Raw genomic sequence first — 14,285 nt, 5'->3', positions numbered from 1 at the left:
CCCTTCCAAACCAGAATATTCTGTGATTTGTGATCTGGACGATCTCTATCCTTCCAAGAAATCTAAGATTTTTTTTCCTTATGTTTACTGAAGTCACAATTCTAAAACCTTTAAAGTCTATTAATTTATTATATCAATATGAGCACCCCAAATATTGTTTAACTGGGACAGAATCTTGGTTAACCCAAAACAATACATCCCCAGTGGAACTGCCTGGAGCCCAGTATTACTGCAAACAAGGCAGAGACATTCTGTACTGTCACAGGAAAAAAATTAGATCTTCACAGATTTCAGGGAAAATTAAACAAGGCACAGAATGAAAAACAGGTTCATCTCATCTAGCAATGCAGGGCAGCCAACAGTTTGAAGTCTTCTTTTCTAATTCAGGACAGATACTGAAACCAGTAACCTTCAACTCCCAGGAAGAAAAAGCAGTCATGCAGCTATTTCATCTATCCTCAGTGGACATGCATTCATTTCTTTCTCTGCCTTCCTCCATTTTGTCCATCTGGACTCTCCAAAGGAACAGAAAAAAGATGCTCTATTCACAACTTTCCCTTGATAAGCACTTAATTCTTTGTCAAAACCTCCATCAAAAAGCTCCCAACCAACTATGGAACTCAGAGGAAGGAGGAAGTCACCTGGTGATGTTTTAAGAAAAAGTATCTCCTAATTCTATTAACAATCTGACACTCATAACACAAAAGAAAAAATGTATACTTTTCAAGACCACAAATAAATAAAAAGGAGAAAAAAATTAAGAAAGCTAACTCATGAAACAACTGACTTGGTTTTACCCTTAACAACAGTTTGCAGAACCCAAGAACATACAATTGTTTTTCATTTGTTCTCAACGGATATGTTACAATCTTCTTCTCCCCAAAGGGAAGATTAAAATATTTCTATTGCAAATATAAATATTCCATCTCATTAACTGCTGGTGGCTTAAGCAGTTTTCGTTGAGATTTTTTTAAGATTAAAAAAAAATCTTAACCTTTCATTTTCAATATGCACTCCACAAATTTTCTAAGTTCACACTCAATACAAATTCATAATCTAGGTTCACTTTTCAGTAAATTATTTTTGCAGCTGGTCCTTTAAAAATCTGACAGAGGCAGCAAGCCAAAAAATTTTGCTTCCATCAGTTCTGTATCATCCTTCCTTCTCTTGCAGTACCAGTGTCCTCTTTATTTCCTTCCCTTCTGAGATGCCAGAATTATGGGTTTCCCTCCAAGGTCATATTGTGTCACACCAAACAGTGCTCAGCAGTAATCACGCTCACTTTGTGCAGCCTTTACGAGGGCATAGGTACATACCTCCTAAACTGTCAAGATCTTCAAGTATCCTTCCAAACCTGCAATACAGGGGTTTGACAATTAAATACTTACATACAGGGCAAACAGAAGTTAACCATTTCCTGCAGGTGTAACATGGTTGCTTTGTTACCTTACGCTGTTGTGTACATTCAGGTACTTTTCTCTTATTTCAGGCTGACTTCCTAAAGGTAGAATAACTTCCAAGTAGCTATCCTTCATTCTCCTAGGAGGAAGATCTTCCTGCCGTTTTGCCAGTAAAGTATGAAGAGCTTTTCTTTCTTGCATTGCTTGCACATGATCCCTGGTAAGAAAAAAATCTTTATTCTGAAGTACAAGAAGATAACCAAAACCCTAACTAAAAGATATCACATCAATGATTATTGAAGTTAAAACCAAAAAGTAGTAGAAATAGCAAGACACAGTGAACGTGCCTTGAAAAGAAAGTGAAATGCACAAAATGAGAGATGTGAAGCAGAATTACTGCAGAAATCTTTGAAATAGTTTGTGTACAAGAGGCAAGCACATACTTCACACTAATGAGATGAACAAAATGCATCTAATTCTGAATGCTACCAAAAACATTGCCCTTGAAATGAACAAATCACACATAATTTAATCTATGAGGTTTTGTGCATATTCATGTCGTCCAGAGCTAGTGTCACCAATCTTCCCATACTACCAATTTTAAAGGTCTGACCATCAATTTGCAATCTCTCCCAAGAAGTAAAGTAGATGTATAGTGTAACTATGTATAGCACTAACAACAAGAGAACTAATCTGCTAAGACTTGCCATCACCCACAGGTGAGTTCCCCCTTTGGAACATCAGTTCTAACAGCAAGCTAAAAGACAAATAAAACTAATCTATTTCTCTTTCTCTCTTCCTACCCAGATATCTTAAAATTATACAGGAAAGTTACGGAAAGAAACAACACAGAAAAGGGAGAACAATTCCTTCAGAGCCGCTTTTCCAACACTACCAAGTAAGAGGGACTGCAATTCTCACAGTGGAGAAGGGTGCAATTGACTGTCACTTCTTTCCAGTCTACCAAGTTGACTCCTTGCACAGGTATCTATCTACAAGATGTAAGAGTCTTGCCCAACAGCCTCTCTTACCTGTTCCAAAGTTCCCTCCCCTTAGAAGTGCAACCTGACTGAATAAAGCAAGAATTTCATAACATCCCTAGAATCAATATCCATCTATTAAAAACCTAAAGGTTAAACATGCAACAGTTCTGGTATGAAGCCAAGAAGTAAGCAAAAATATGGATCATTTCATAGAGCAAGAGAATGCACAAAACACTAAGCAACCAAATTTAATGTTAAATTTCTGGATGTGTGCCATTCCTTCAAGTTGTGTTTGCTGTTTCAGTGACACCGTGTTTAACAAAAGCAATTAATCAAAAAAAAAAAAAAAAAAAAGAAAAAAAAGAAAACTTTTTCACCAAAAAGAAATCTTCTCTTAAGTTTTGACTTTGGATGAATTCTGGATGTTAGCCACCTAATATGAAGGCTTACTTGGCTTAAGTATTATTTCAAAAAGTCAAGCTTCAACATATTTTTTTCTGTTTAGTAAGTTCTGGGGAAATACAAATAATCCATGATCAAAGGGAGTGAAAGCCAAGCAGAAAACTTAAGTTAGATTCATTTGTTTGTTTGTTTTAAACATGAGATGTGGTTTACTTCATCTGGGCAACATGATACCATGGAGTTCAGAGAAAACAGAAAGATAACAACCTCCTGCAGTGGGTTAATGTTTAAAGTTATGCCACTGCATAGAAATGGAATATTACTGGATGACTAAAGAAAGATGCAAGGTCCAAGATGATGCATCTTCATGCTTTTAAAAAAAAAAAATTCCAAGGTCTTTCAGTGAAAGGCTTAAAAGAAATTAATTAGAAAGTAAATCAGAAATTTGTCTACGAACATAAAGAAACCTAACAATAAAAATTTTACAATATTTGGTTTTCACCAGCTCCATCCTGGCTCCTCTGAGGTCAGCAGCAGAATTCTTGACTTCCACTTCAGAATGTGCTCTTCAATATACAGAAGTATTAGACTCAATGCAGTAATATTTTTCAACAGACAAATACTGTTACACACTACAGTACTAGTCATACTGTAACAATAATTCATCTAAATATTAACTAGTACCTGCCCTAAACATTCTGAGGGATTTTTATATATTTCTGCAATAGCCCAAACACCATCTAGACTATATTTAACAATGAACAGATTAATAGTTTTACCTGCAATTTAAGTACAAAACCAGAATAAACACATAAGCTAGATATTTCTTTTTAATAATGAATACAAAACACCACTGATCCTCAAAAGAGAAATCACAAACCAAAGTCTCCTTTTAGCAAAATTAATGGTTAAAAATGTTCCTCCAACATGCATCCCTTCTCTCTCCCAGCATTCCAGATATATGTACATCAGTCCTTCCCTATCTCCCTTTTCAGGACCCCTATCAAGCTGTTCCTTAGATTTGTCCTCTTTAGTCATTCTGTGGCCTAACTAACTAACTAACTAACTAACTAACTAACTCAGTTTAATCCCCAGCTGTTCAGTCTCCACACATATCAACTCTTTGACACCCCATTTTTGAAGTGGGCTCTCAAAGGCTACACAATCCATGCCCACCAAACCTCTCTGTATTAAACCTGTCATTCTCAAGCACTCCCATCTGTTGTCTCCCTGGCTTTCCTTCTTCACAGTAGCTGAAGGATTCAGTACTCTGCAGAACATTTCTGCTGTATTTTGTACAGCACAAGAGAAGTACCCATCTAAGCAAAACACTGCTGCAGTGATCCTGGCCTCAGTCTGCTCTTCTTCCACGATGGGAGCAGTGGGAGAAAAAAATAAAGAACATCAGACTTGACCAGAGCCCCCTAAAATCTCAATTTTCTAATGGTATTTCCATATTGATCCTCCTCAGCCATTCTGGTATGTGGGAAAGGCTTTTTCATAAACAATTTCTAGAGCCCTTTCTAACTGACTTGATGAAAAGTTCAAGCCCCCTCATGCTTAGATACTACTCTTACTAACCAAAAATCAGCTTCCCAGATTCAGACATTTTTATTAGAATGCCTAAAGTTGTGTTTAGCTAAACTGAGTCCAAAGGCCTGGACACATCAGACACTTCACCCAGGAAAGCCTCTCTTCACTTACCTATCATTGCACAAAGTGGGAAAAAAGAGCTCGGCAAACACAGCCAAAATTAACAAAAAACATGGGACCAACCAAACTGCAATGTGTATTCCTCCAGACTGCTATATTGACTTCTCCAGACTGTAACAGCAGAGGGTTACAGTCAACTCTGGCTTATTCAGTGTAATAGGGGGGGAAGAAAGTAACTCAAATAAAGCAAAACCAGCAATTATTTGAAAAATATGTAAATTAATCAAAAAATAAGTTAGAACAGATAAAGGAAATGCTCAAGATGCTCCTGATTAAGGAGACCCTGATCCCAAGCTGACAATTTTCCAAACAGACATGGGTGCCATTCAGAATGCAGCCTGCTACACAGTGAACAAGCTCAGCTGCCTCTGAATGATAAATCCACCATGTGGGCAATCTACCTAGAGATAATTCAGGAGGTAACAGCAACACAGCATTGACAGCCAGACCCTACAGCTCCAAACTCCCATTGGATTTAAAGCTAGTGGGACACTAGCTTTACTTAAATCTTGTAAACACCAAGATCAGGTGTTTTGTTTCAGAGAAATCTTTTTTTTTTCTTTGTGATCCACAAACTACCAATTCAGAAGCTTTGTTTCAATTACTTTTTAGTGGGATCTTTTTCTTCCCCTGACAGCAAGCTACCTATAGGTAACTTCCACTACCACAACTCTGAGCTCCACCTTGGTTTAACAAATGAAGTAAAATACATGTCATGCACACTGTACCTCCAGTTGGTAGATGCTCCCACTATATCCCTCAATTTGCTCCGCACTGGAAAAAAAAAAAACAAAAAACAAAAAACAAGGCAAATCAAGCTTAGTTCTGCAAGTGATAAACATGAGGTTGCCTGGTGTTAAAGGCACCCTCATCCTCATCCCAGAACAGGAAAATTAAGCAAATTCATGCAAAGAGCAGCCCAGAAATGAAAGTTTGGCCAAATTCACTGCTGCTGTTAGTAGGCATATCACAGTAATGGGTTGAGTAACATGGTGCCATAGCTTATTGCATATAGTCAACGAAGAGTGCCTGTTAGTTCAATCAGTCACCTCCAATGCTAATTAACAGCTGAAAGACAGCATGGATCAAGATTAGATTGGGGAATTTGGATGTGAAAATATTATAGCCTAAACACAAACTGTGGAGATAACACAAATCAGAAGTCATAAAAGAACTTAAAAGGGAACAGTGCAGCTGGGAAACAGGGAATGAGGAGAATACCAATTAAATAATCCCACCCACAAAGGCAGGCAGTTATCAGCAGACTGGTTCTTGCCAGCAGGGTTTCCTAGCCCAAACTTTTAGCAGTCTGAAAGAACACAGTGTTAAAACACTGAACACAGGCCTATGAAAATTATTCTGGCCCTGTTTGCACTCTCAGAGTTAATACTAGTTCTGCACAAGTTGTTCCTGAATTTCAAGAATAATCTGCATAAGCATCTTTTTTACTCTTTCTTGGTTAAGATAATTAAGTGTGCTAAGGTCCCATCAAATCTACCAAACTACTCCACAGCTGTTAGGCAGGTGATTGTTGGCTATTTGGAAACACCTGAAAACAAGGAGCAACAATTCTCAAGCTCAGAACAGAACTAAGAATTGTATAGAAGGGACTCCTTGCCTATTTGCAAAGATTTTTGATACAAAGAAGTTCAAATATTAGGGACACATCAAGGAAGAGCAAACAAAAAATATTCAGAATTTCATGGTGAAATTGAAAGAGGCTGCTGGTGAGTCACAAGTTGATCCTTTATCAGGCTTGGCATTTTTCAAGCTAAATTCCCAGTCTGAGTATTCACAGTGATCAGCAAGCTGGCCTATAAACGGTGGAGCAAGCCTAGCTGAATTCCTAGGATTTAAATCACATTCCACTCTCTCAGTCAAATCCACTCAGCTCTGCTCCCCTCCTCCTCAGTCACTTCAGCTTCTGCCCAAGTCCCCCCACACCACCACTACTGCTATTCCCCAAACCTCCCCTTCCCTGCTCCTTGCCCTGCAGCACCCTCAGCCCCCGTCCCTACACTCCCAGCCTGTTTCTGCTATGCCTGCCTGCTACAGAAGCATCAGCCTGAGGCAGAGGCAGGCAAGGGAATGACTGCCAGCCGGCACATGGATCCAGTGACTCACCAACAGCCAGCAAACACCAGGGTCTGTGGCTGACCCCAGCACCAGCTCTAGCATCCTAACAAACCTCTGATTTGGAAGCAATTTTTCACAGAAATTGTGGAAAAATCTCTTCGAGATTTGTGGCTCATCTATTTTGGCTGACATCAACAAAATGTTCTGGAAGATGAGAAAGACAAGAAGACAGGCAGACAAAGACAAAAGATAGATTGCTTAGGCCTTATTTTTTTACAAAATTAGGCTAAAAATGTGTTTTGAAATTAGAAGACTTCTACTACTAATTCAAAGAACGAAAAAAAATATTCAAGGAAAGAACCTGATTGAAAATTTTGAGAGTTGATTTCTTTTGGAAACAGGGAAGTTCTGATTCCTTTTTCCTTAAGCAGCAGCATGCTTGCTTACAGAATAGGTATTACTTTCTTGTTACTCATACTCCACCTGTGAGGCTGCCATACATGCATTTGATCAATACAGTGCTAGCAGAAACACTGTTACAGCTTCTAGAACACAAAACCTCAATTTTTTCAAGTTTGTAGACTGTGCTGGGATGAACAGGGAATAAACAGCACTTTCTCTTTGTTTAAACTAAATTTCATCTTCCTTTTCAACTCTATAGAGGTAAAAAGCTCTGAAAAAAAATCTCAGGTCCAAACCTGCAAAAATGTATATAAGCTGTTAGTCCCATTTAATACATCTGATTTCAACTTTAGGTATAAAAATAAGTATTTTCCAGGCTGGGAACATGTATTTCCAGGCTGGGAACAAGTATTTTCCAGCCTGAGAATCAGGCCCTCGATACTGCTTTTCTACATGCTCTAGCTACTTTCCCAGGAAAGCAACTATAAACATAGGTGTTTATACATTCCATTAAAGATATGCCTTTTGATGAACATCTCTCACAGCCAGCGTGGTTAGGAAGATGTTAACCTGACTATCCAATCACTGGTCATGGTCAGAAACTTATAAATACTGAAAAGAAAAATAAAGCTCTCTCTTTCTTTCACCACACCTTGAACGGCGTCCGTGTGATTTTGTGTCCAATAGCAACAGGAACACATTAAAATTTTTATCTCAACAATAAAAAGGACAAAGTGTAAAGCATTTTTAAATGTTGTCAAGCCATATCTAGTCCATTTTACAGCTCATAAGTACATAGTTTTTAATTTTTCCATTCTTTTTCCTCCTGTGAAGACTATCGTGCTCTTCTAGATATTAGAAATTTATGTAAGTAACAATAGAAATTTAAATAAGAAAAACACAAAGATCTATAAGCTATTTTTTTTCCTATATGGCAAACGTCTTAAGTGTGCAAAACAGTTATAGCAAATGGGACTTCTCCATCATGCTGACATCAGCATATTTCTCAGCATCTCCTAACCTGTGATCATTAGATCATCAATGCCAGAGCAGCAGGGTCTGAGTTTATTTGCACTGTGCTGTGGAAAAGGACATGAGAAGAGCAGCTGGACAAGATCACAGCATTCATCTCTACCAGTGAGGTTCATTCCACTCGTGCTGGTATCTCCCCAGCTGCATCCAGGTTCAGGCAGACCACCAGCTTTGGTACAGAGCTTGGTCTGGACTGAGGTGAAGGATGCAGATTCAAACGTCTAAAATGAAGCCAACTACCGCAGGAGCTGCTGCCATGAGAAATTTTGTATTCCATAAGCCTCTTAGAAACGTTTTATCCAGCACCAAAGACAGAGATTAAGTGCAACACTGCCACAATTAAGACCAGGGCCATTCACCAAAGGCAAAGGGGCTTTAAGCAAGGCAACAGAGAAGAATAATGACACTTAATTTTTCACCAATGCTAAAGTAAGGAAAAACAGTAGCTGAGTAAGTTTAGTGTTACAGCAAATATTTTAATATGTACAAGTTACCACAACACACCATTATTCACATGAATGGGTGACTGTCCTGTGGAGTACAAAACACAAGTTAGATTAACAATGAAAAGAAACAATGCAATTTACATCTAATAAGGAGCTACTTGATTATTCTACCTGCTTCAGTTCCATTTAGGCACATGTTCCTTAATTTTAGTAACTGCAGGGAATTTATCCTTGCCTGATTTATAGTCAGTGTCTTTTTGTTTTCAACTCAGTTTGTCTTTTCAAGCCAGCTTCCCAGTTCCACGTCCACTGACTCTGTGTGGTATCTGTTTCCAGTGTAATTCCAAATAGTTCTTCAAACTAGGGGCTACCATGTACTGTTGACAAACAGTGCTAACTTTGGAAAGAGTATCTGGAGCACTTTTCGGGAAGTGGGATGAGAGTTTTTTCATTTGGACTCATTTTGGACATTTTGGAAAATTCCAAAGTCCTGCTTTGTGTAGCCTTTGGGAAAGCCATGGAAGAAGTGAGCATTCCCAACAGGAACCCAAAATTGTGAAAATGAAGCACGTGAAAAACTAGTAAGAAAAAGTATTTGGTGTTTTGTGAAAGCATGGATACCAAATTGAAATGGTATCCAAATTTCATATATATAGTTTACATAACAGTAGAACAGTCTACATATCAACAAAACTTTTAATTTGAATAATTATGAAACAGAATCTCAAATGTTTACAGTGATTGTAGTCGACAAAATATTAGTAGCCCTTGGAGTGCCAGGATGACCTCACTGTTTCACTATTTTTACTGGCCTTCTAGATGCCATCATTTTCAAATATTCAAATAAACAATCAGGGCGAGTTGCAAGTATGCAACATCCTGTACCCTTGCTTCTCTCCTTTAATCTCCTAAATTGCAACTTATTAACAATGAAAATAATTTCTCTAACAACAAATAACCTCCTTTTCTCTTTTATTGGATAACCAGTAACTACTGGTCACTTCTGTTTAGAAAAGGAAAAAAGAAGATCTCAGAAATAAGCAGAACTTCATGAAGGAACTATTTGTACCTGGCTCCAGCCTTTTTCTTCCTGCCCAGTACAAGGGATTAGAATGCAAGAAAATCTTTTTTAAAACTTCTGAAACAGAAGCATTATGGTTTATAACTATTAGAGCACTGAAACAAACTTTCAACACAAAGCTCTATTGACAAGAGCAATTTCACGAGGCAGTGCTGCTGATCCGATTAAAAGATTTCTACAAATTTGCAAAATTAGCAGGATTGACAGATTAAAAGTTCTGTAAGGCATTATTTCCACTCAATTCCCCATTTCTTGGCCATTCTCTCCAGTCTCGTTGTACCTATCTGCATTACACTGACTTTCTATCAAGACCCAAGCTGAGCAGCAGTTATCCTGCCAGAAAAGAACCTTCTTCTGCCAAGGCTGAAGAACCAGAGGACTCTCTAAATTTGCAATTTCAGTAACTTAGCATATTTGTGCCATTCACTTCCAAACACACAGCAATTTTCTGCTGCCTCCTAAATACTTACACCATGAGCTAACAGACAAGGGCACATTCATTATCCAAACCATACTAATATATGAATGGACATCACCTGAAAAAATAAACTCCTTAGTAACATCATTAAATCTTCTGGAGCACTGCAATTTACTCTACCTTCAGACATGTTAAGAAGCCCTGGGGAGGCACTGGTCCCAGAAGTGAGTGTCCTAGCCAGAACAGAAGGAAGTTTCCTCATGATGCACAACCTATAGGCAGAGCAGAAACATTTAGTGTCATTAAAAATAATCCCATTGAAATAATTTAGGATTTAATTTTGGAATTATGCTGGTGACTTCAGAAACACTAGTCCTTATTTTCAGCTTGATTTTTAGAACTAGATACCATCGGTGCAATGGTTCCAATACAGTTGAAATCCCAACTGGCACCTTTCTTTATCTAAAAACAAGAAGAATGTTTAACTGGCAGTAATTGTTCTCTTCACTGACTATTCAGATATCCTGAGAGAACCAACTTAGACTCAACACCAGCTTTTACCCTGTAGCATCTTAACACAGATAGGGTGGGTCCATGTGCCTCTAGGAAATCATCCATGACTCTAACAATACACTTCTCCTGCACTTGGCTGGTGTGCACAGCAGTGGACGGAGGAATATACAAAAAAGGACTTCACAAGGTCTCACAAGCAGTCCCATTCAGCTAAGCCTGGTTTTCTCTTCTGTGGCTTAGTATTGCAGCAACTCAAAAAAACCTAAAGTGCCAGATATGATCCTCTTAGCCATTAAGCAAGGAGGGACAACCATGAAACAGAGGATATAATCCACCCACAATTCACTAAGTGTTCTATAAGGTACTAGCCAGCACTACTCCTCTAGCCAAGTGTAACTGTGGTAACACAAAAATATGGTGTGTAAAACCGCTTGTGATAGTTCACAGCATCATCCTGACAAGGCGTATGGATTGCTGGTCCCTTAATTTTCCTCTTCTGGGACTGGGATTCCACCTCACAAAAGGAAATGTGGCAGGTTCTCAGGCACCAAGAGAAAAGCAAGGCCATTTACACATCTCTCTTCCTCTCTCTTCCCTTCATATATATCTACACATATATATCATAAACACAAAAGCTTTCACTGTCTGCAAATACACACGGAGACCTTGAGAGAGTAAGACAAAAAACAAACACACACACGAAACAAAAAAAAAAAAAGAAAACTCTGAAGGCAGCGGAGTCCCGTATGCATCAGGAATGACGTGAATGGCGAGGGTGAAACGTCTCTGCGACTGCTTCAGCCTCCGGGTTCGGTGTGTCACAGCCGGGCCAGCAAACACTGCAGCCGCACCCCGCAGGGCCCGCTCACGCCCGGTGCCCCAGACCGGCCCAAGCACCGCGCCCGAGGCCGCGCTGCCCGCGGCGCTGCTCAAGTTTCGGGGTGCCCCACCCTGCCCCTCACGGCAGAGCGCAGCGGGGCCGCGGGGCACGGCCTCCCCTGTGCAGGCCCGGGCCCGCCGGGGGCACCATCTCCCCCGGCCGCTATTCCCCACCCGGGCCGGAGACGCGCGGGCCGCCTTACCGGGTGGGCAGCATGGTGCTCGCCGGGGCTGTCACAGCTGGGCCGCGCCTGCCCCAGCCCCACGGTCCTCCCGCACCAGCGACTCGGGGCTCGCCGCGCACACGGCAGGCTCCGGGCCGCCTGCAGCTGGGAGCCGTCGCCCTGCCCACCCCGGGATCCCCGGGCGGCACCGCCCGGCCCTGGCCTGCCCCGTGGCGCGGCCGCTCCCCGGGGCGGAGGTTGGGGCAGGACACCGTTAGTCGTCGGGCGGGCCCTGCTGGGACTTGCTTTTAATAAACCTCGTTATTTTTTCTTTTTAATGCTCAGTTTTTCCGCTGTGTCGTGAGGAAGGCGGGCTGGCGGCGCTGAGCTGGGCGCTGTGCCCGGAGCCTGAGGCGCGCCCCGAGCCGTCACACGGCCGTGGGGAACACGGCCTCCTGCCCCGGCCCGTCACTTGGTGGCACTGCTAGAGAAGGTAATTGAGAGCCTCGGAATTTCCTAAAGAGAAGAGGCTTAAGAGCTTGAAGAGTGACGTTATCACTCTGTACAACTCGCTGAAAGCAGACTGTAGCCAGGTGGGGGTCAGCCTCTTCTCACTGGCAACCAACAGGACGAGAGGACACTGTCTTAAGCTGCGCCAGGGGAAGTTTAGGTTGGACATTAGGTAGAGCAATTTCTTCACAGAAATTAACATTAACCCATTAATGTTCAGACATTGGAATGGACTGCCCAGGGAGGTGCTGGAATCACTGTCCCTAGAAGTGTTTAAAGAAAAACCGAGTGTGGTACTCAGTGCCGTGGTCTGGTTGACATGTGTCATGGTTGGTGTTCGGTCACAGGTTGGGCTCAATAATTTTGGGTCTTTTCCAACCTAATTGATACTGTGAAAATAGAGCTATGTTAAATAAGCTGTGTGCTTTGCACAGGCAAATAATCAACAAGTTCAATTAATCAGAATTTTTTTTTATTCCTGGGAGCTGAAGAAACTTAGAGCAGAGAGAACATGGGGCCTGCACTGGGGTGTGTGGCAGAGGGGCAGCCCTGGCTCTGCACCAAGACACCATGGAGCCCATAAGGAGCACAGCACTTGCCATAATTGTGTCTGCACCTCCATGGGACAGGGATGTACACACGTGCCCAGGTTTGTGGCTTCCACACCAACCACCACACCAATGTTTGTGGTTCTCACTGGCCATTCCAGCCCACCAGCAAAACAGTGTACATAGGAGGTACAAGTTAGCAATGAAGTTGTTAAGCACACCTTGCTGAAGACTTAGCAAAACACCAGCAAGATTGGATGAGGATATGAGAAAACATGTTCTGGCAAACACAAAGTATATTAACCAGAGTATTCATTACATGTAAGAGTAACACCTGAAAACTAGATGGTCTTTAAAGTCCCTTCCAACTGAAACCGTTCTGTGATTCCATGAAAAAGCTAAGGGGGCTATTGCAAAGCTTCTCACTCATCTGGTCACAGGTAAAAAAATGTGGAAACCTGGTATGCATGTATGCTGAAAGTTCAAAAATCAAGATGCCATGAAAAGAATCACATCTGGGGAGTGCAGAAGACTGTGCTAAAGACAAAACTGTGAGTTTAAACCATAAGAAAAACACCTACTCATTGTGCAAACCCCTGTTAATTATAAGGAAAAATTTAGATTTCATAGGTTTCTTTTTAAAGCCTGAGATATTTCACCCTGATTTAAGCACACTGCAGGATCAGAGCCAAAGGGACTTCTACTGTGTCCAGATACAATACTTCTACTGTATCCAAAACCAAGGCCTGGCTGGATTCTTTCCCAACATTTATTTCTGTAACTTCTATTCCCCAAATCATTTGCACACATGATATAGATGATTTGTGGATTCAGGAAGATAATTAGCTATGTCTAAACCCCAAATTCATTAAACTGCATGATTACAAATGACAGATAAGATGTATTAGCCTACAGGAATAGGGTTCTAATGATCAAAAATATGTTTTCAAAGATAATAAAGAAAAATTGTGGTCCTTTTATTGCCAGAATATGGAAATTCATGTAGCTTTATCACATTAAACTGTTATTCTGCATTTACCTTGAATTCTGAGCATTGCTCATGCAGTATTTATTTAGTATTTGTCCTATTCTGACAGAGATTAATCTATTTTCTATGTACAGCTTAGTGCTGATAAACTGTAATTTTAAGTGGCTTGAATAAAACATCAGAAGCAACTGTGAACTCAAAAATAACTACACAAGGTCTAAGGATTAGGAAGAAAACATTCAGTTTAAAATTATAAGAGAATCCCAACTGTCCAAAATCATGAAAAATTATAGATCAATACTGAATATTAATTGCATTTTCTGTATTTTGCTCCAGGGATTTGACAGGAGATACAATTTGGATTGAAATACTTGGAAATATTTATTAGCACAATCAAAAATCATTAACTCGCTACATTTTAGTGTGGAATAAGGGGGTTTTCTCCTTCTCCTCTTACTTATTACAGAGAACCTCTGAGGCATGAGAGAGGCATTCATAAAGAATGCAAGGAATCTTTCTAGTGAAGAAGGAAATAAAAAACAGGGGAAGAGAGTTTGATTAGTTGAACAGTAAAGAAAGAAAGCTGGTCCCCACTTTGAGCCTTTCTGTCCATCCTCCAAGGAAAGAGAACATTAGAAAATTTAGACGCAAATAAAAACATGGTTTTAATACAAGTGCAGATGGGGTCCCAGAACTCTGAATAAATTGTTCAGTTGCATCGCCATGAAAG

At 40.4% G+C, this 14,285-nt stretch overlaps 1 protein-coding gene across 22 annotated transcripts in view; it reads right to left on the bottom strand.

Moving 5' to 3' along the window:
* Positions 1 to 14,285, bottom strand: part of ACOT9 (acyl-CoA thioesterase 9) — a 29,087-nt gene that overhangs the window by 12,092 nt on the left and 2,710 nt on the right. For 4 of the 22 annotated variants that reach the window (XM_023918502.2, XM_023918498.2, XM_086879886.1 and 1 more), the window contains 5 exons: positions 10,134 to 10,225; positions 8,513 to 8,539; positions 5,227 to 5,272; positions 1,447 to 1,617; positions 1,317 to 1,354 (listed from right to left, as the gene is read on the bottom strand). In XM_023918502.2, coding sequence (XP_023774270.1) covers positions 1,317 to 1,354; positions 1,447 to 1,617; positions 5,227 to 5,272; positions 8,513 to 8,539; positions 10,134 to 10,215 — 364 coding nt within the window. In that variant the 5' untranslated portion in view covers positions 10,216 to 10,225. The other 18 variants (XM_086879887.1, XM_023918499.2, XM_086879888.1 and 15 more) reach the window with 15 other exon arrangements.

Source organism: Cyanistes caeruleus, chromosome 3, assembly GCF_971803275.1.
Source record: "Cyanistes caeruleus chromosome 3, bCyaCae1.hap1.1, whole genome shotgun sequence".
Classification (NCBI taxonomy): domain Eukaryota; kingdom Metazoa; phylum Chordata; class Aves; order Passeriformes; family Paridae; genus Cyanistes; species Cyanistes caeruleus.
Note: the sequence above shows the minus strand (reverse complement) of the source record. Positions and strands in the feature narration are given on the sequence as shown.